This window comes from Cibotium barometz, chromosome 58 (genome assembly GCF_041138505.1).
Source record: "Cibotium barometz isolate CiBa-2024 chromosome 58, ASM4113850v1, whole genome shotgun sequence".
Lineage (NCBI taxonomy): Eukaryota > Viridiplantae > Streptophyta > Polypodiopsida > Cyatheales > Cibotiaceae > Cibotium > Cibotium barometz.
Window position 1 is genome coordinate 14,920,207 of NC_141103.1, and position 19,954 is coordinate 14,940,160.

Below are 19,954 nucleotides of genomic sequence, written 5' to 3' on the forward strand. Positions count from 1 at the left end.
TTTTTTGCAACTCACTTCCTTAGTACCATGATGGTCTCCTTTAATGGATTTGCATTTAAGAAAATTATCCAAAAAAATGAGCACCATTGGATCCTATGATCGTTGACAAACCAAACCAAAACCCACATAGTCTTGCATCGGGCAGGTCCAAAAAAACTCTACTTGCTAAAATCTGAGCGACAATATAGGTAAAAGAAAGAAGATAGATTGGCAAGTGACTGTATTGCACAGTCCCCTCCTTTTAGGAGTGTAGTGACCTAAGCCGACGGGCATGTAGTTCAGTTGGTAGAATGGTCAGGTTCCACAATGAGGACCCAGGGACTACACGATGGACGGCACACACGGCATGCACATATACACCTTCCCAACAAAAAAAGAGTGTCATGACCTTAATGTGTAACCTTAGAGTGTGTATCTAACGGTTGTGATTGTCTCATCGAACACTACCTCGAGGCATTGCTTGAAAAAAACCCGGGTTTAGTGTAATATGACCTTCAAATTTAAAAAAATGCCTGCAAATTTATAGCTTGAAGGTGCCAATAGTTGCAAAATTTGAGGGAATATAGTACAAATACCTTCAAAAATAAAAAAAAGCTTTCATTGATAATTTCTTAATTTTATATATGAAGGTTTTCCAATTTTTGATAAAATAGTTTTTTTGAGCACAGCCTCGAGGATAGAAATGCCACGTCAGATGCGGTTGACTTTAGCGTAAAAATTGTTACTGCTAATTACTGAAGGATCTCACGAGCCTGCTTTTTGGGCGCAGATTTTTGGGAGCCTTTTCGTCTTCTCGCAGCTAACCTTCCGAGGCTCGCTGGAAGGCTGTAAGCTATGGTGGGTTCCTGACAGCACCCCTGCGTAGAAGCAGCAGCAGAAGAGAGCTGCCCAGAGTAGGGTCAGGAGTCATGGTGCCGCGAGAGGTCACGGTTGCAGCTCGCGCTGCTGCAGTGATGGTTCGGGTACATGGCCCTGTAAGCTTCTTCATCCTCTTTCTTCTTCTTTCTTTTTGTCAATCCTAAGATTAATGTAACTTACACACGCAAATTTAATGAATCTCTCCAGGAATATCGATGCTGAAAAACCTGACTTTATGTGTTATTGTATGTATGTATGCATCTTAATTTTACATAGATCGACTAAGGACCATCCCCTGGGCAGGGGCTTGGATGGATTCCGTCCATACAATGGGCGGTCATGATCCCATCCCATGCCCCCCCCACCTCCCTAAAGTCCTTATGCCTGAAGGCAGCAAGAAACATCACCCTTGGCAGGATTAGCAAAGAGGGAGGTAGGTGTAAAGGTCTTACTGTATGGAGAAGGTTTACTCTTGCTTGGTAGGGCCAATTCAAGCTTGCTGCTACTCGAAAAAAACTTTCAATCTCACCGAACAGTATAGAATGTTTGTCAGTGGTCCTTGGTCCCCTCCAACCAATTTATCATGCAGAACCTGCATCAAATGGGCACCATCAAGGCCTCTCTGCACTACCAAGGGAAATGAGACATGCTCTGAATTGCATAAGGCAATAGGTGAATCCCTCTGTTGACTCACAAAAATGGGACATACTCGACAGGCATGGAAAATGTGGATGGCCCAGTGCTGGTATCATTTACAGGACCAAGCTAACAGTTTGTGCTTGCATGTGTTAGAAGTCATCTCCTGTCTAGTTTTATACACCAGGGCCTTTGTTGTGGGTGTGCCCGCCTTTATGAGGTGTTTTCCCATTTTTCCCCACTCTCCGTATTTTTCCTCTATTTTTTCCCATTTTTCTGTGGCTTGGGAGGCATCCCTGAGTTGGCAGGAGGATCTATATGCTGGCCGACTACATCTGATATGTGTATTGGAGCTGGCCGACTGTATTTGATCAGTCGTGGACTCCTCAGAGCTGGCCGACTGGGTGCATGCTGCTGGCCGACTGCATATGCAGTCGTGGAGCTTTTTTGAGCAGGCCGACTGCACTGTGGGGGCATATAAATAGGCCCCCACCCCCATACCACTGATTGTATCATATTCGGGATCTTCTTGTGTATATCAGAGCAGAGTTACACGCCTACATCTCTCTCTTTTTGTGCTGTTTTTTCTGCCTGCGTTTTTGCTCTTGTGTTCCCAGATTTGGTCATCATCTCCGCTGCATATTCTGACATGGTATCAGAGCCTAGGCTCTAGATAGGTCTTGGGATTTGTGTGAGCAAGAGGGGGTTGTTTTGTGGCTGATTGGTGGACTGTTTTGGGCTGATCGGGAAGAGGAGAAGCAAGAGGAAGGCGGGCTGATTTGCTGGACAGCCACTTGCAGGTATCAGTTCTTCTTTGTTCCCACCCACCCACCCTTTTCAGAGTACATCCCCGCTATGGCAGATCTGTTTGAGATGGCCGAGAGACATGTGAAGATCCCGACTCTCCCCACGTTCCCGGTGGACCGTCAGTTGGACGGGAGCAACTACGGCATATGGAAGGTGATGATGGAATCCGTTCTGGAGTCCTACGATCTCGCCGATTTCGTCGTTGTTGGTGTTCCACGGCCGGAAGTAGAGGAAGGGGAGTTACCGTCAACCCGAAAGGACCGGGAGGCCCAGACGCAGATGTGGGATCGCGTCAACGCCAGGGTCTGTTCGTTTATTTTCCTCAACTGCACACCGCAGGTAATCAATCATGTCAAGCACATGACGCTGGCCAGAGGTATATGGCAGCATTTGGCCTCACTTTATAACAGGGTATCGCCCATGAAGAGGATTTCCTTGGAAGTACAGATGCGGGTTATGAGCCCTGCAAAGTCGTTGACGATGCGGGAGCATATTAACAAGCTGCAGGCTCTTCAGCAGGAAGTTCTTCAGGCTGGGAAGGAGATATCGTCAGAGGACATGGCCATCACGTTGCTGTCACATTTGCCCTCTTCGTACTCAGCATTCTACTCGTCGTTGATTACCAGTGGCAGGCTCAGCACCATCACGTGGGAGGAGCTTGTGCCCATGGTCTTGGACCAGGAGGAACGATTTACGAACCCTCCTCAGGGTGGAGGTTCGGAGGCCTTTACTGGCCAACGGTCGAAAGGCCGTAACTCGGGCAAGGGGAAGGCTTCATCGGAGAAGTCTTCTGAGAAGATGTCCGACGCTGACCGCGAGAAACTAAAGGCAGAGAGGACCTGTAATGATTGTGGCGAGAAAGGCCACTACTGGAGGCAGTGTCCCAAGCGGAAGACCGAGAAGGGTGAAGACTCCTCAGCAATCATGAAGACTCCGGCTTTTGTGCACCTGGAGGTGATGGACACCGATGCTTCATTTTCTTCAGGCAGGGAGGAGATTGGAGGACTCTCCGCAACGGATACTCGGGAGTGGATTCTCGATAGTGGTGCTTCCAGGCACATGACTCCTTCCCGTTCCGGTTTACAGGATCTCTGCAGGCTTTCTGGTCATATTCTTACTGGGGATACGTCCACTATCCCAGTTCACAGTGAGGGCAGGATGGAGATAGTTCCCGATGGCAGAGGGGGGAAGCATTCCTCCCAAGTGTTGTATGTTCCGGCACTTGGTTTTCATCTGTTGCAGTGCATCAGGTTTGCAAGACTGGCGTACGGGTGGAGTTTGATGAGCATTTTGTTGCTCTCCGGGACAAAGCAACAGGCCAAGTGGTTTGGGAAGGTGGAGTGGAGAATGGAGTCTACAGGCTTTCAGCACTCTCTCTCCCAGGTCCTCAAGATTGTGATGAGTGGCAGTGTGGTAATAGCTACTCAGGTGTGGATACGCTGCAGATGCGGGCTTTTCGAGACCAGATGGTGGATAGCTTGCCAGTAGATAGCAGCAGTTGGCAGGAACTTTCCAGTACTGAGGTTGGTAGTTCTTGTGTTCGTGAGTCAGAGGAAGCTGAACAGGTCACTTATGCTCTGATGTCTCGTCGTGTTCGGGACATAGAACTTCCAGTAGTTGAGGATGTTCTTTCCACGGGGACCTTTCGGAAAGCCAGGCAGGTGACAGGTGCTTACTTGCAGAAGGAGGTGGTTTCTCCAGGCTTTGTGGTTCCGGATTCAGAGGGGGTGGTTGACAGGTTTCATCAGGTTTCCAGGACTTGCTTGTGCACCGTAACAGGTGTTGATCCTTGTGAGCAGTGTGATGTCTCTATGACTCAGAAGCTGTATGGTTCATTGATCTGGTTGATGGACACTGGATTGGACGGGAGCTTCCTGATGAGGCAGTTGAGCTCTTGGTTGCAGATGTCTCTTTGGGAGGCAGGATTGCGTTTCCTGTGGTTTCTGCGGCATGCGAAGGATCATGGACTCTTGTACACAGGAGGGGGATTGTTGGATGGAGTTCGACTCCGCGGTTGGAGTGACTCGGTTTGGGGAGGAGATCCGGACACGAGGAGATCTACTTATGGCCCAGGAGCAGTTTTATGGAGCAGGAGGAGGTTACATTGCAGGTTTGGGCTTCCACTGGAGGAACCCTTGGTCATCCAGAGGCACTTTGTTCGTGAACAGATTGTTGCTGATGACATCTTGCTGGAGTTCTGTTCGACGGAGGACAGTACGGTGGACCTCTTCACGAAGTCGCTCTCAGGATTTGCTCAGGCGGCACCCCAGCTCCCAGTGGTTGGTTACACAGCCAGGAGCTGAGAGGGGGTGTTAGAAGTCATCTCCTGTCTAGTTTTATACACCAGGGCCTTTGTTGTGGGTGTGCCCGCCCTTATGAGGTGTTTTCCCATTTTTCCCCACTCTCCGTATTTTTCCTCTATTTTTTCCCATTTTTCTGTGGCTTGGGAGGCATCCCTGAGTTGGCAGGAGGATCTATATGCTGGCCGACTACATCTGATATGTGTATTGGAGCTGGCCGACTGTATTTGATCAGTCGTGGACTCCTCAGAGCTGGCCGACTGGGTGCATGCTGCTGGCCGACTGCATATGCAGTCGTGGAGCTTTTTTGAGCAGGCCGACTGCACTTGTGGGGGCATATAAATAGGCCCCCACCCCCATACCACTGATTGTATCATATTCGGGATCTTCTTGTGTATATCAGAGCAGAGTTACACGCCTACATCTCTCTCTTTTTGTGCTGTTTTTTCTGCCTGCGTTTTTGCTCTTGTGTTCCCAGATTTGGTCATCATCTCCGCTGCATATTCTGACAGCATGGGCCCAAGCAATGAAAAGGCCTTGCTTTTTAAGCAACAAAGAGTCCTGGTGCCCCTAAAGGACCTAGCAAGAGCAAAATATGCTTGGTGACAAAGCAAATAATGTTGAGGTGTGTTTCTCTGAGGTGAGGACAAGGATTGCTCTGTGAATATCTGATCTTTTCAGCCTCAAACTTCATTCTTGTATGATGAGGTCGAGTCCAAACTAAGGACATGTGTTGAGCATAAGACACGAGGTTGACCAAATGTTTGGCCTACAGAACTGAGCCTAAGGGATGCTCCATGGGCCCAAACTGCCTAATGGACTCTGAATAATTCTGTTCAATCCTCTTGAACTCTGCTGGAAACTCTGCAAGCAGAGAGACAGAAGCAAAATGTTACTGAAGTTGGTCTATAAACCCTTGTCAGATGTAAATACCTGTCTGTGTGCTCCATGTCCAACTTTTGCCACCAGTCCATGAATCAGCATGGGACAGAAATGAAGACTGAAGGAAGGGTGAGCAGGAAAACATAAGGATGCTCTTGCTTGGAGAGAGGGTATGAGGTGAGAAAAGCTAGAGGCAGAAGCAAAGCAGGGCAGGAGCATAGGTGAGGCTGAGGCAGTCGCTGTTGAGGCAAAGGTAGCTGGAGTTGGGAGGTGGGGCTGAGAGGCTTGGCCGAGGACTGTTTTGGCAGGGAGAAGGCAGCTCATAGGTGGGAGAAAGAGCTACTGGGAGAGAGCAACAATGAAAGAAGCTGGTCTTGGTGGGCCTCTGTGAGAAAGGAAGGGTGAGGAAGCAACAGGAGTGGAGCTGGAGGTGTCCTACTGTGATATCCTGAAAAGGATAGGCATGGTGGACCAGAAACATGGGGCGAACCATTTGATTTGGTGCAATGGTTTGCCTCGATTAATACATTATTTGCTAATGATAATCAAGTGTCTACCCTTTTTACAACCTGTTTGTCTTTTTGGCTTGTAACTTCCAATTTTTGCAGAGTAGGATACTTACAAAGCCTTGTATTTTCCTTTTTTCCAGGACCCCAAAGGGAGGAAGATGCAGAATCATGCTTTTCATCATTCTGAGTATGTACATAGTATTGCATAGCTTAATAAGGAGATCAAGTTTGTAATAGCTACAAATCAATGGATGTTCCAATCAATTGGGTCAAGATGGGCTTTAATGAGCTTGTGGCACTTAACAGTAAACCCTAAGAATAATTAAAGGCGGGGCCACATGGCAGCCTTTGGGAAAAGGTGCCTGATATGTCAAATATGACAGTGGAAAATTTACAAGGTCACCCAAACGAAACAAATAGATTGTAGGTGTGCGATAACAAGGTACAAAGCTTCAGAAGATGGAAGACTTTCAAAGGTTGCAACACTCTAGCCTACTTCTAACAAGGCTGTGGCTCCTCGAAGTGCACAATAGCCTAGGCCTCCTGCCTTTATCCCTTATGTGGTTTAATGTCCTGCCTGGCTTTAAGGTCGTCTGTACACTATGAAATCATGCTTTGATGAGATGTCTGTTGATGTGGTTTAGAAAGGGGAAACTGTACTAGAAAGCCCTCCTTTTTCCCCCTTTCCTCTTATCCCCATCCTTCCCCATCTTCCAACATTCCTACGACATTACTCATGGTTGCTTGTGTTGATATTAACTGTTGACAATTGGCCCCATTTTGGCTGCCCTTCATACTTAAGGTGCTGTTGTCACAGGCGAGCATGTACCTTGGAGCCATTTAACCGTTATGCAATCAAAACTTAACAACCACGCACAAACCACAAGAAAGGTACACAGCATTGGGGCGACCCCTTATATTATCAAGGGGGCATTTTGTACAAGCAGGGCACCTCTCTAGGTCACTAGACTTCCAAAAGAAACTCTCTACAAGTAGACAAATACAATGGTGGTGTCAATGATGAATATCTCTCCAAGGGAAATCGGGCATGATCACCAGATTCCCCAAAAGTGAAAGTCACAAGGTGTTGTGATCTCTCCTAGCCCAGAAACACCCAGGTTCTCCTAGATCCTTTCCTTAATGCTTCGATGTTCGAGAGACCTCACTGGCTTCCCCTTCTCTATAATGCCCGTCCCCAAGAGTCCTCTACCTAGTACCTCCGCCTGATGCCGTACATCATTAGCATGTTGGAGAAGCAGGCCATCCCATGATGGTAGTGATAAGCAATTCCTTTCCAAGCTTCGCTCCTCCCCTTTGTTGTTGAGTTGAGACAAGGGGGGGTCTTCAAGATGGTGTTGAACACTGGCAGCCTTCAGGTCAAATTCAAGGGGATATACTAGATGCCCACTGTAGTCAAAATAGCAACAGCAAAAGGAGCCAGATCATGGGCAGAAAACAGGAGCTGGTATAATGGCAAGGAACCTGAGCTGGGCGCTGCAATGGTGGCTCAGCCGGCAGTTATGGGTAGCACTGGCTGTATAGCAGGTGAGGAAGAGAACAGGGGCTGATCAGAGTGCAGAATGGGGTGAAAGAGAGCTGATTCAGGAGTCAAAATGGGTTAGTGCAGCCATGTATAAAGGGCAATAGATGGGGTGGTGATTGGCTTCAAGGGTTGAAGGGGAATGAAAGTGCCATTCAGGAGAGAGGGGCAACTATGGAGAGTGGGACACCCTTTTTACTTGTGTACGTGTCTGGTATTTTGATAGTGGTGCCAATAAGCACATTACTTCTCAACCTGGTTTGTTTTCTACCACAATCACATGTGCAAACAACTCCTCATATCTAGTGAACGGAGTCGGTAAAGTTGTGCTCACTGTTGCAAATAGTGGGACAATCACTCTCTCATAAGTCTTGTGTGTGCCAAATATTAAAAGAACTTGTTGTCAGTATGTGCCATTGCTAGGGTAGGAAGGATGGGAGCGTTGCATGCATGTGAGAGCATGGGTTGGGGCGAGTTGCGCCTGGGCAGGCAAAAGACGGAGTTGTCACCTCCATCTTCACTGACAACTAGAGTGCATTGGCCATTTGCGAGGAACCTAGTGTTTCATGCTCACACAAAGCACATCGAGGTGCATTATCATTATGTCAGGGAGAGGCTCATTGCTGGAGAGATTAGCTTGGCTTATGTCTCTATACAGGACAATGTGGTAAATGTGTGTACATGTTTACATCATCACTACAAGGGGGATTGGTAACCATTTATATGGTAGTGATGTGTGGACATAGGGCCTAGGCTAATAATGGGTCGGAGCACTTTTTCTCTCCTTAGGAGGTTTTTTCCCCAAGCATGTGTACATACTCTTATGAGGGAGTGTGGAAGCGATCTTATCATGTCACTTCACTTGTATATTCATCAATCTACTTTGAGTGTTGTGCTTCTATGTATCTTTGTTTGCCTGCTACATGTGTGTGTTGCTTGCTACCTTGTCTCCACTCCAACAAGAAGAACCAATAGAATCTCTAGAACATTCGGGAGGGTCGGTGTTTCATTTGTGGTTAGAAGGGCTTTATGAAGACGAGTTGTCTGTAGGCTACCAAGGTAGCTCATGTGATCAAAGTGAAAGGTAACCCCAAAATTACTCCCGTTAATACTATAGTTCTAGATCATAGAGCCCGCAAGGAATGTAACTTCAACATGTCATTTTTCGGTCCCAATGATCTAATATGGATATATGGATTGGAGTTTGGGAAGACTCTGCATATTCTTTTTAACCTTGGTACAACTTCATTAATGTAAAACTTGTGTAGAAGTTGGGAGTGGAGACGCAACCAAGTGATCATCATGTAAACTTGGCGGCGGGACATGGATATATTTGGGACCGGTGTGTGTCTCAACTACCAATATCTATCGAGGATTATATAGAGTTCCTAGATTTTTTGATAATGAGTCTAGATAGGATCGATGTTATTTTAGTTAAGGGATGGTTTTACTATCCATGTAGATTTGTAAATTTAGTAGAACTTCATAATATAATATAATTTGAAATTTTGAGTATAAAGTGTTTCAGTGTGTTCTTGATCCCCTTTCATCTAATGTTAATTGTGATTTGAAATGGTTGAGTTAGATGTTTGGTAGAAAATCAAGGAGATTTCGTAGATGTTTTTCTTGTTGAATTTTCTCAAGGTCTTCTATCCAGTTGATCGGTAGATCATAGGATTGATTTGATTCTAGGGTCTCAATATGTGAGCGTATTGCACCTTACAAGATGAGCGAGTTGGAAGAGAATGAGATTGCTTTAGAATATCTCAAGATGAACAAATTCACAAAAGTAAACTCCATGGGGAGCTTCAGTGCTTTTGAAGCACATGGAGAACGGGAGTCGGTGGATGTGCGTGAGTTACAATAAAGAATAGGTATCTCTGTGACACATGTATGAGTGCAGGGCACAGCTTGTCATAGGATAGCAACCAATAGCGTAAAGGCCTTTCCAAAATCTGCCCTGAACATAGTTGAAAGCCAAGGGTAGTCCTAAACCAAATCATGAGGTAGTAGGCTAGCTCACCTCCCAACCACGATCGGCATCCATCGATCTCCCTCGAGCCAAGACTAGGGCTCTCTGCACAATCCCATAGGCCCGTGTCTAACTCCAGTGTTCCATACCATCAAAGCCTGCCTATAGGCCTTCAACACACCAACCTACATACTCGCCATGTGTGTGGCATGAGCATGTTTGCTCCCTTGGTCCAAGCCTGACCTTTAGTGGTGCATCCACACAACTATGTCTGATAATAACCCAAGCTCTCACTTATATGGTGATAACTATGAAATAAATAGCTAACTTGCTATAAAAGGCCATTAAGCTTGTTTTATCAATCTAGGAACCCTAGCCAAGTATCTGCTTGTTAATCCCTAATCTTGGGACTCCCTAACCTCCTTGGATTAGATCCCATAATCCGTAGATTAGTGTTGAGGTACATAACATTCTTCCCCTCTTCAAACATTTACTTTTAAACGAAATTAGGAAAGCGCTTACTCAAACTAGCTGTTGACTCCCAAGTTGAGTCCTTCACCTATCTGTCCACTTAATCTTATATTTAGGGTTCAACTTGTTCCTAAGTAGCATTTCCTTGAAATCTCTCGGTTCATGTGGAACAAAATGACAAGTCCTCAAACTCAACAAGTTCTTGAGGGGTAGCATCTCTTTTAGTTGATTGACATGAAATACTGGATGAACTTTCACATTCGGAGGGAACTCTAGTCTATAAGCAACCTCACCAATCTTTTTAAAGATCCTCTAATGTCTATAGTACTTAGGGGATAACTTCCCAATCTTCCCTGTATGTAACTCTTGGTCACTCTCAAATAAACTAGCATTCCCTCGATGAACACTAGCTTATCAGCATAAAACCATGCATGATCTTGTGCACTTCTAATAGCCTTATGTCTAAGGGATAACTTCCCCACCTTCCTCGTACATGACGTCATTGAACTCTTGGGCACTCCCAAATACACTAGCGTTTCCTCGATAAACTCCCTCAGTGAATGTTGTCTATCAGCATAAAAACCGTGCACGATCTTTTGCACTTCTGATAGCCTCACGTGCATTTACTACCATTTCTAGCATATCTACTAAGAAATCTCTCGCGCATCAATCTTATTACCCTTAAGTCCAACTGTAACTGGAGATCTAGGTTAGTATCTGTACATCAACGTAAAGTAACCAGTAGTCGCATGCTTAGCATTGTTATAGGCATGCTCAACCATTGGGATGTACTTCTCCCAATCTAATGGTTTCTTGGGTATGTATGCTCGAAGCATATCATTCAAAACTTGATTCACCCTCTCTGTTTGCCCATCAAACTGAGGATGATGAGAGGAACTCATAGTCACCAATCTCTGGAAAACTAGTTGCTAGAAATGTCAAGAAAACTTTTTCGAGTCCCTATCAGTGACTATATCAAAAGGTAGTCCATACAACTTGAAAAGCTGCTCAACAAACTATTGCGCCAATTCAATTGCCTTCATTGTCACTTTTGTTGGTAAAAATTGTGCCATTTGCATCAATCTATCTACGACCAGCCATATAGCATGATGCCTCCTCTGTGGTAAACCTACAATGAAGTCCATGGAAATACTCTCCCATTTACCTCTTGAGGATGTAACTTACCTCCACTCCTAAGGTATTCACTTGACATTGACGACACTTTACCACATAGTCCTCAACATATGCCTTCATCTTAGGCCACTAAAACGTCCGTTCTACAAAATCATAGGTTTGCTTTACCCCTGGATGACCCGTCGTGGGAGCGTCATGACATTCACACAGGATTCTTTTCCTAATCTCAGCGTTATCTAGATACACAAACCTTCTCATTTGAGAACAACAATCTATTCCGGTTAAGGAACCGACCACCTACCACACTCACAAATGTCCCGAGTCTCGGTCTCAATCTATATTGTCTATCGCCCATTTGTTGGCTATACTACCATTGTAACCTCTTTGCTATGATAAGAACTTGATCATTGCCTACTCCCTCTCTCTCTCTCTCTCTCTCTCTCTCTCTAAGTCCAGCGGGGCGTGCAGTGATAGACTCAACCATGGGTCCAAGAGATAAAGATATAGAGAGAGAGGGGAGAGAGAAGGGAATAGGGATCTTGCACAGTACACCACATTGAGAGGGGAACAGGCCCCGCCTCCTTTTAGGAATTTAATCAGGAATAATCCACGGGCATGCTGGCCAAGATCAATACAATCAATGAATACAAAACAAACAGATATGTCGATGCAGGATATCCAAGTTGATGTCGATGTCGAGGCACGAGATCTTTGATGCCGAGCACACCATGGGGATGACCCACAAGTATCTCTCACCAGGCTAGAACCAAATCTAACATCCAAATCCAAATCCAATGAATCCAAGTCCAAATCCAAGTCCAAGTCCAGATCCAAGTCCAACGTCTAAGATCCATGTTTCATACCCAAGCTATATATCCAAGTTCCATGTGTAAGTTCCATGCTTCATGCCCAAGCTTTATGTCCAAGCTCTATGTCCAATTTCATGTTTATGTCCAAGCTTCATGCCCAAGCTATATGTCCAAGTTCCATGTTTATGTCCAAGCTATATGTCCAAGTTCCATGTTTATGTCCAAGCTTCATGTTCCATGTCCAAGCTTTATGCCCAAGTTCTTCATGTCCAAGCTCCAAGCTCCAAGTTTATGCCCAAGCTATATATCCAAGTTCCATGCTTCATGCCCAAGCTTTATGTCCAAGCTATATGTCCAAGTTCATGTTTATGTCCAAGCTTCATGCCCAAGCTATATGTCCAAGTTCATGCTCCATGTTCAAGCTCTTTGTGCAAGATCTCCATGTCCAAGTCCAAGAAATGTAGGCATATGCTCACTTATGGTAGTGCTATGTGTGAACATGGCTTAACCAAGGGCACTTTTTCCCATGTGGTTTTTCCCCTTGGACATCAAGTGTGAAAGGACACTATATATTTTGTACTTCTATATTATATGGATGTGGCACACATGCAAGGGTTGACTTGCATTTTGTGGATACCACACTTTTGGCTCTCTCTCTCTCTCTCTCTCTCTCTCTCTCTCTCTCTCTCTCCCATTTTTGTGTGAGCTTCTCTATCCTGCACCTAACCCTAATGTGCAGGTTTCTGTGTGTGAGTGTGTGAGTCCAACACCCAACAATTGGTATCAGAGCTGGGAGCTGGCCCTGAAAATTTTGCCTGTGGAGAAGGAAGCCCGCGGATTTCCGTCGGCAGCCTGTGGCTTTTCCATCGCCAGACTGTCTGGTTCCGTCCGTCGCTCGCTGCTCCGCCGTCCGGCCACCAGAAACTGGCGGCACTAGTGGGGAGCCCACCACCGCCGCTCAGCTCACGGGCGGCGCCTCCCTCTCCAGCCGGCGGCAACAGTGCCTCCGCCCGTCAGCGATCTGTTCCGGCCGCCCAGAGCCGTGCCGTCACGGTTCCGTTCCGGCCGCCGTCGCCCAGCAGCGACCCCGCTCGCCTTTCTGTTCCGTTCCGGCCGCCCACAGCCGCGCTGTCACATCTCTGTCCCGGCCGCCCTGTGTCGTTCGCTGCCTTTGCTCCATTCCGCTCGCTGGTAGCTGACGTGCCGTCGCCATTGCTATCCCGTTCTCGCGGCCGTCGTCCGTCCTGTCCGACCTCCGCACGCGACCAGGCCGACGACTCCAGGCCGTTCCAGGCCCCCGTGAACCTGCTTGCGCCCTCCGTGCTAGCCCACGGCTGCCCGCCGCCGGGTCCTGGTGCAGCTACGCGTGCGGCTAGCCCACGGTTGCCGCCTCCGCCTGCCTCGTCATCTTTATTCGCGCGCCGACGACCCTGCGCTTCAGCTCCCCGTCGTTCTGCGCTCTTGGCAGCTCCGGAGGCTCCCTCTCGCTCCACCTGCGCGCCTGGCTGTTGCTGCTCGGACCCCTCTGCACGCCTTAGCCAGGCTGCTGGCCCGTTAGCTCTATTCGCCTGTGTGCTCCCCGCCTAGTACCTGCTTCACACGTGCTGCCATTGCTTGAAGGTATTCTCTGTACACATTTTTCTTCCAAATACAAATACAAAATTTGCAGCCATTTCAGTGCAGGTCAGATGCAATTTTGCAGACACTATAGTGCATGCAGTGAAGGGTTCAGGCGATTTGGGGGATTTCTCCATTTCAGGACAAATTGAAAAAATTGGGCATGTTGCTTTGCTTGCAATTTGGGGGTTTTCAAAATTGAGGTCAAAATCAACAAATTGAACCTCTTTCATTTGCAGAAATTTGGGGCTTTTGTGAAAATTGGCCAATTAGATGCACATTGAAGCGATTGGAGTGCATAAAAATTGGAGATTTTCAGATTGGAGCATGTAATTGGGCATCACAGCTGTGATTTGTCGCGTATGTATGCACATTGTGTGTAATTGGACAATTTGGTGCAGGTTTACACTTGCTTTGGTTTGCAGGCATACATTTGCACAGGACATTTGGTTGCCTGGCAGTGCACATTGGTGCTTGGTTTGCTTGCAGGTATATTTTGTTGACATGGCAGAGAATGCTACAGATGTATTTGGTGTGCTCACCCAGGAGGACAAGCTGGATGGATCTAACTACTCCCTCTGGAGTTTCATGATCCGTAATTTGCTCGTAGCCAAAGGGCTTTGGGGCATCGTGTGTGGTGATGACACACGCCCACTTACCATACAGCCAGCCACGCCTCAAAGGGGAGGTGCTCAAAGAGCTCCTGATGTAGAACCTGCTCCCACACAAGAGCAGAAGAGATGGGACTCTAGAGATGCACAGTCCATGTCATTGATAGCCCTTTTAGTGAAAAGGACTATTATTCCGCACATTCGTTCTTGAAAGACATCGAAGCTTGCATGGGATACATTGGAAGCAATGTATCAGGTACGCAACGAGGCAAGAGTTGCCTACTTGAAGAGGCAATTGGATCTTCTTTCTATGGATGAGGGTGACTCCATGGCAGATCATCTCACCAAAGTGAAAGATTTGCAGGAACAATTGCTCAACATTGATGAGGTTATCCCAGACAGACAGATGGTCACCTCATTCTTTACCGCCTTCCTACTTGGGCTTTCACACCTCTCTCAACCTCTCAATGAGAGGAGGTGGTGATCCCGTCACTTTTGAAGAGCTCGTCGGTTTACTCTTGCAGGAAGAGTAAACAAGAGCAAACTTATCGAGCAAACGTGGTGGAGACAAGGCATTTACAGCCAAGGATAAAGGTAAAGCAAAGAGCTTTAGGCATGGGGGACAACAGTCTAGCAAGGCTGGTCATGGACAGCCCTCTTCTGGTGGTGAAAAGTCTGACAAAGGGGATGCAAACAAGCCCAAAAAGAAGGGCTTATGTCACTACTGCCATAAGCCTGGACACTACATAAGTGAATGTAGGAAGCGGATTGCAAAAGAGAAAAAGAAAGAAGCAGGCAATGCAGTAGCAGACTCTTCTGATGACAAAGCACAGCAATCAGCTAATGTAATCCAAGAAGAGTACACTTTTTTGGTCACATGCACTAGTGGCACACCAAGTGCTTCAGACACTGACATGTCTTGCATTGCATCTAACAGACAGAATGCATCATGGTATTTTAATAGTGGTGCTTCGAGCCACATCACTTCATGCAAAGATGTATTTCAGCACTTGGTTTATGCTTCAAATGGCCGCACTGTATCATGTGCAGATCATACCACATATCCAGTAAAGGGAATTGGCAATGTCATACTTATTGCAACCAATGGTGCCAATATATGTATGAAAAATGTATTGTATGTTCTAGGGATAAAGAAAAATCTGCTCTTCGTCTTAGCCATAAACGACCGAGGTTTAAAGGTTGAATTTTGAACACGGGTAGTGTTTGGTAAAAGACCCATCAAAGGGTGAAATAGTCACTTCTGGAACACGTGTTGAGGATAAACCTGAATTAGGGTTAGGTTAGAGTTCATTCATGGGAGACATACACAGAGAAGCAAGGGAGAAAGAAAGAAAGAAAGAAAGATATATTAACGTCCTGTCGAGGCCAAAGCTGACCTATAGGACAGATCAGAATACATCTTTGGTTACAATCCACTTCGGAGAGAGAGAGAGTTGTGGGGATAAGTCAACTCATGAAAAGCATGAGTGTGTGACTCCCCTATCACACATGTATATTGCACTAGTACACATAGTGCACTTAGTACATTAAAAGTACTAAGTGTACTATGTACTATAACTTATGGGCTTGTACACACTATAAGGGTGGGCATAACGCCTTTACCCCAACAACCTCCCACTTAAAGGCAAAGTGCCCTTAAATGAAGGAAAAGAAAAATCAGCATGTACATGATAATATACAAGGCCATATCAAGGCTGAAAATGGCCTCATCCAATGCCCATCAAGTGTCTGCAATGAGCGAACCGCTCCGGAGGCAAACTCTTCGTCAACAGATCAGCCGGGTTGTCATCCGTGTGAATCTTAACAAGCTGAATTTGCTTGTTCTCTATCACCTCTCTGATGAAGTGATACTTCACATCCACATGCTTCGTCTTTGCATGAAAGACAGGGTTCTTTGCCAACTGGATGGCACTCTGACTGTCACAATGCAACAATGGAATATCCCCTGTATAGCCCAAATCAACCACTAACCGAGATAGCCATAATGCCTCCTTGCAAGCCTCTGTGGCTGCAATATACTCGGCCTCTGTAGTAGATAAGGCAGTGCACTTTTGCATCCTGGATATCCATGACACAGCACCTCCTGTGAATGTAAACACATAACCGGTAGTAGACTTCCGGTTATCTGGATGACCGGCATAATCCGAATCCGTGTAACCATGCACTAATGCATCCTGTTTGCCAAAGCAAATGCACAAATCCTGTGTGCCCTTCAGGTATCTCATGACACCTTTCACTGCTTCCCAATGCTTCTTGCCAGGGTTGGCCATGTATCTAGAAACCACTCCCACTGCAAATGCAATGTCCGGCCTAGTAGCAACCATGGCATACATGAGACTGCCACAAGCTGAAGCATACGGAATCTTGGCCATATCAGCCCTGTCACTATCCGACTGTGGGCTGTCCATAGCACTGAGTTTCACATATGGAGGCAAAGGAGTACTAGCTTTCTTCCCCCCGTCCATATTGAACCTCTGCAAGACTTTGCCAATGTATTCCTTCTGAGACAAATACAACACATGCTGATTTCTGTCCCGAAGTATCCGCATACCCAAGATGTGATTAGCATCACCCAAATCCTTCATATCAAAGGTTTGATGCAGCCTCTGCTTCAAGGCATCCATCTCTTTACGAGATTTCCCGGCAATCAACATATCATCAACATACAGAATGAGAATCAAGAGACTGCCATCCAAAGCTTTCTTGGTGTACAAGCAGTGATCTATGTCACTTCTCCTGAATTTCTGAGATTTCATGAATGTATCAAATTTATGATACCATTCTCTTGGTGCCTGTTTGAGCCCATAAAGACTCTTTTTCAGCTTGCATACAAGCTTCTCCTTTCCACTTACTGCATAACCCTCTGGCTGCTGCATATATATCTCCTCATGGAGATCACCGTGAAGAAAAGCAGTCTTCACATCCATCTGAATCAAGTCCAGATCATCATGTGCAACCAAAGCTAACACAGCTCTAAGTGTGGTCATTTTGACCACTGGAGAGAAGATCTCATCAAAGTCCACACCATATTCCTGCTTGAAGCCCTTAGCCACTAACCTGGCTTTGTATCTTGGCTTTGCATCTGATGCAACTTTGAGCCTGTAAACCCACTTGCATGGCAAAACCTTCTTGCCTGCAGGCAAAGGCACCAACTTCCAAGTTCCATTTTTGTGCAGAGAATCCATCTCTGACTTCATGGCACGCTCCCAAAGAGCCTTGTCTACCCTCTGTAAAGCCTCCTTGTAACATGAGGGCTCCCCACAGTCAGTGAGCATCAAGTAGTCAACCCCTGGAACAAACCTGTCAGGGGCTCTGGAGGGTCTAGTGGACCTCCGTACCCAATGACCATCATTTGCAGGTTGCTGTCCAGCCTGCATATCACCCATTGGTGGCTCCTGTTCCATGCCATAAGGCTGAAAAATCATGCCCGGTATATCCTCTAACTGTGGTATATCCATAGGGATATCTTCTGCCATCTCTGGCTGTCCATTTGGACCATTTTCAGCACCATTTAAGGGCTGGTTTTCCTGCTGTAATGGCTGATTTACAGCCCTTTGTTGTTGTCCATGATGTCCATCATCATCAAAGATGACTCTGCCAGGCTCCTGTTGCCTTGCAGGCTCCTTATACATGCATGTTTCATCAAAAATGACATCATTGCTGCGTATGATCTTTCTATTCATGGGATCCCAAAGTCTATACCCCATTTCACCTCTGTCACCATATCCTAGGAATATGCATTTGTGAGACTTAGGATCAAGTTTGGTGCGCATTTCCCTGCGTATGTGCACGTACGCAACGCAACCAAACACTCTCAAGTGCTTGTATGACGGAGGCTTCCCTGTCCATACTTCTTCTGGCACTTTCCCACCAAGCCTCGTGTTAGGTGACCTGTTTATAAGGTGAACGGCTGTCATAACAGCTTCAGCCCAAAAACCATGAGGTAATGTAGCATGCGACAACATAGAACGGACCTTCTCCTGTATGGTCCTGTTCATCCTCTCTGCTGTCCCGTTTTGTGGAGGATCATAAGGAGTAGAGAGCTCCCTCTTGATGCCTTTAGCATCACAAAAGTCCTGAAACTGTTTGGACATGTACTCTCCACCATTGTCGGAACGCAAAGCCTTCAGTGTTTTGCCAGTTTGATTCTCAACAAGAGCAACAAACTTCTGAAACACTGAGAAAGTATCACTCTTCAAACGAAGAGGATAAACCCACACCTTGCGTGTGGCATCATCAATGAAAGACACAAAATATTTTGCCCCTCCCAAAGAAAGCTGAGGCATCTCACATACATCTGTATGCACAAGCTCTAACTGAGCATCTTTTTGTCCAAGAGCTTTCTTGTGGGGGCACTGTAGTTGCCTACCATATATACAATGCTCACAAAACTGAAAACTTGAAAACTTTAGAGAAGGCAAGTAACCCAAACGAGACAATTGCTCCATTCCCTTGACACTCATGTGTCCCAACCGGCTATGCCACATAGAGATTTCCGGCAGCTCGGTTGCATTTACATTAGCATGGTGACAAACACCTGCATGCATAAAGTAAAGAGTGTCCACCTTAGAGCCTCTGGCAACAACCAGTGAGCCCTTACTAATCTTCCACTTTCCACTACCAAATGTGGTAACATAATCAGCATCATCAAGCTGTCCAGTAGAAAGCAGATTCTTCTTGATCTCAGGCACATGCCTGACATCATGGAGCATAAGCTGTGAGCCATCTGAAAATACAAGCCTCACATCAACTCTGCCAAGAATTTTGCATGCATGGTTATCACCCAAATAAACCACTCCTTCATTGCCAGCAGTGTACCTGACAAACAAGTCTCTGCAACCTGTGACATGAAAGGAGGCACCTGAATCAATGATCCATGAGTGCATACCATGACCACCTGTAAGAAGTGAATGGGCATCAAGTGAAGACGTAAAGAGGACCTCATCCTCACTGCCACCTGCATGTGACACATTGATTTCTTCGATCTTGACTCCACTTTTGCCCTTTGGCTTTACATCTTTGGCTTCATCCTTCTCTTTGTCTTTGCCTTTTCCCTTTTCCTTTTGATCATTTTTCCATTTGTAGCATTGCTTTTTGATGTGTCCCTTCTTGCCACAATAATGGCATTCCAAATCCTTTTTGGAGCGAGACTTGCTCCTTCCCCTTTCTTGGCTTTTCCCCCTTTGCTGGGATCTCCCACGTGCATTCATTGCATTGGACTTTCCAACAGAGTTGTTTTTCCTGTTCATCTCTTCTTGAAGAAGAGCACCCTCAACATCTGCATATGACAGCATAGAATTCGAATTGCTAGTGGCTGTCCTAAATGTGTCCCAACTCTCTGGCAAAGTGCATAACAAAAAGGTGGCTTTGAACTCATCGTCCATCGCCAACTTTTGATTGATGACCTGGCTGACAATACCATTAAACTCATTGAGATGGGCTGTCATAGAAGCCCCTTCCTTCATCTGAAGACCTATGAGTTTCTTCAACCAATACACTTTGCTTGAGGCACTTTGTTGGGCATACAAGTCCTGCAATCTCTGCCACATTCCCCAAGCTGTCTTCTCTTCACGAATGCTGAAAAGTAACGAGTCTGACACAGACAACATGATAGTAGATCTTGCCAGCTCATCCATATCTTCCCACTCTTCAGCTGTAAGAGAAGCGGGCATGACACCCCTTTCTTTGATTGGCTTGTGCTGCTTTTTCTGAAGCAACACATTGTAGCACTGGGTTTGCCAAATATCATAATTATGCGAGCCTTCAAGCTTCTTGATGTGAAGCAAT

The 19,954-nt window shown here is 46.2% G+C and overlaps 1 protein-coding gene across 2 annotated transcripts in view; it reads left to right on the forward strand.

The window, feature by feature from the left end:
* The first annotated feature begins 708 nt into the window (after positions 1-708).
* The window catches only part of LOC147605944 (glyoxysomal processing protease, glyoxysomal-like), a 72,221-nt gene continuing 52,975 nt past the window's right edge, over positions 709-19,954 (forward strand). For both annotated transcript variants that reach the window (XM_086792427.1, XM_086792428.1), the window contains exons 1-2: positions 709-974; positions 6,133-6,179. In XM_086792427.1, coding sequence (XP_086648553.1) covers positions 909-974; positions 6,133-6,179 — 113 coding nt within the window. In that variant the 5' untranslated portion in view covers positions 709-908. The remainder of the gene's footprint in view (positions 975-6,132; positions 6,180-19,954) is intronic.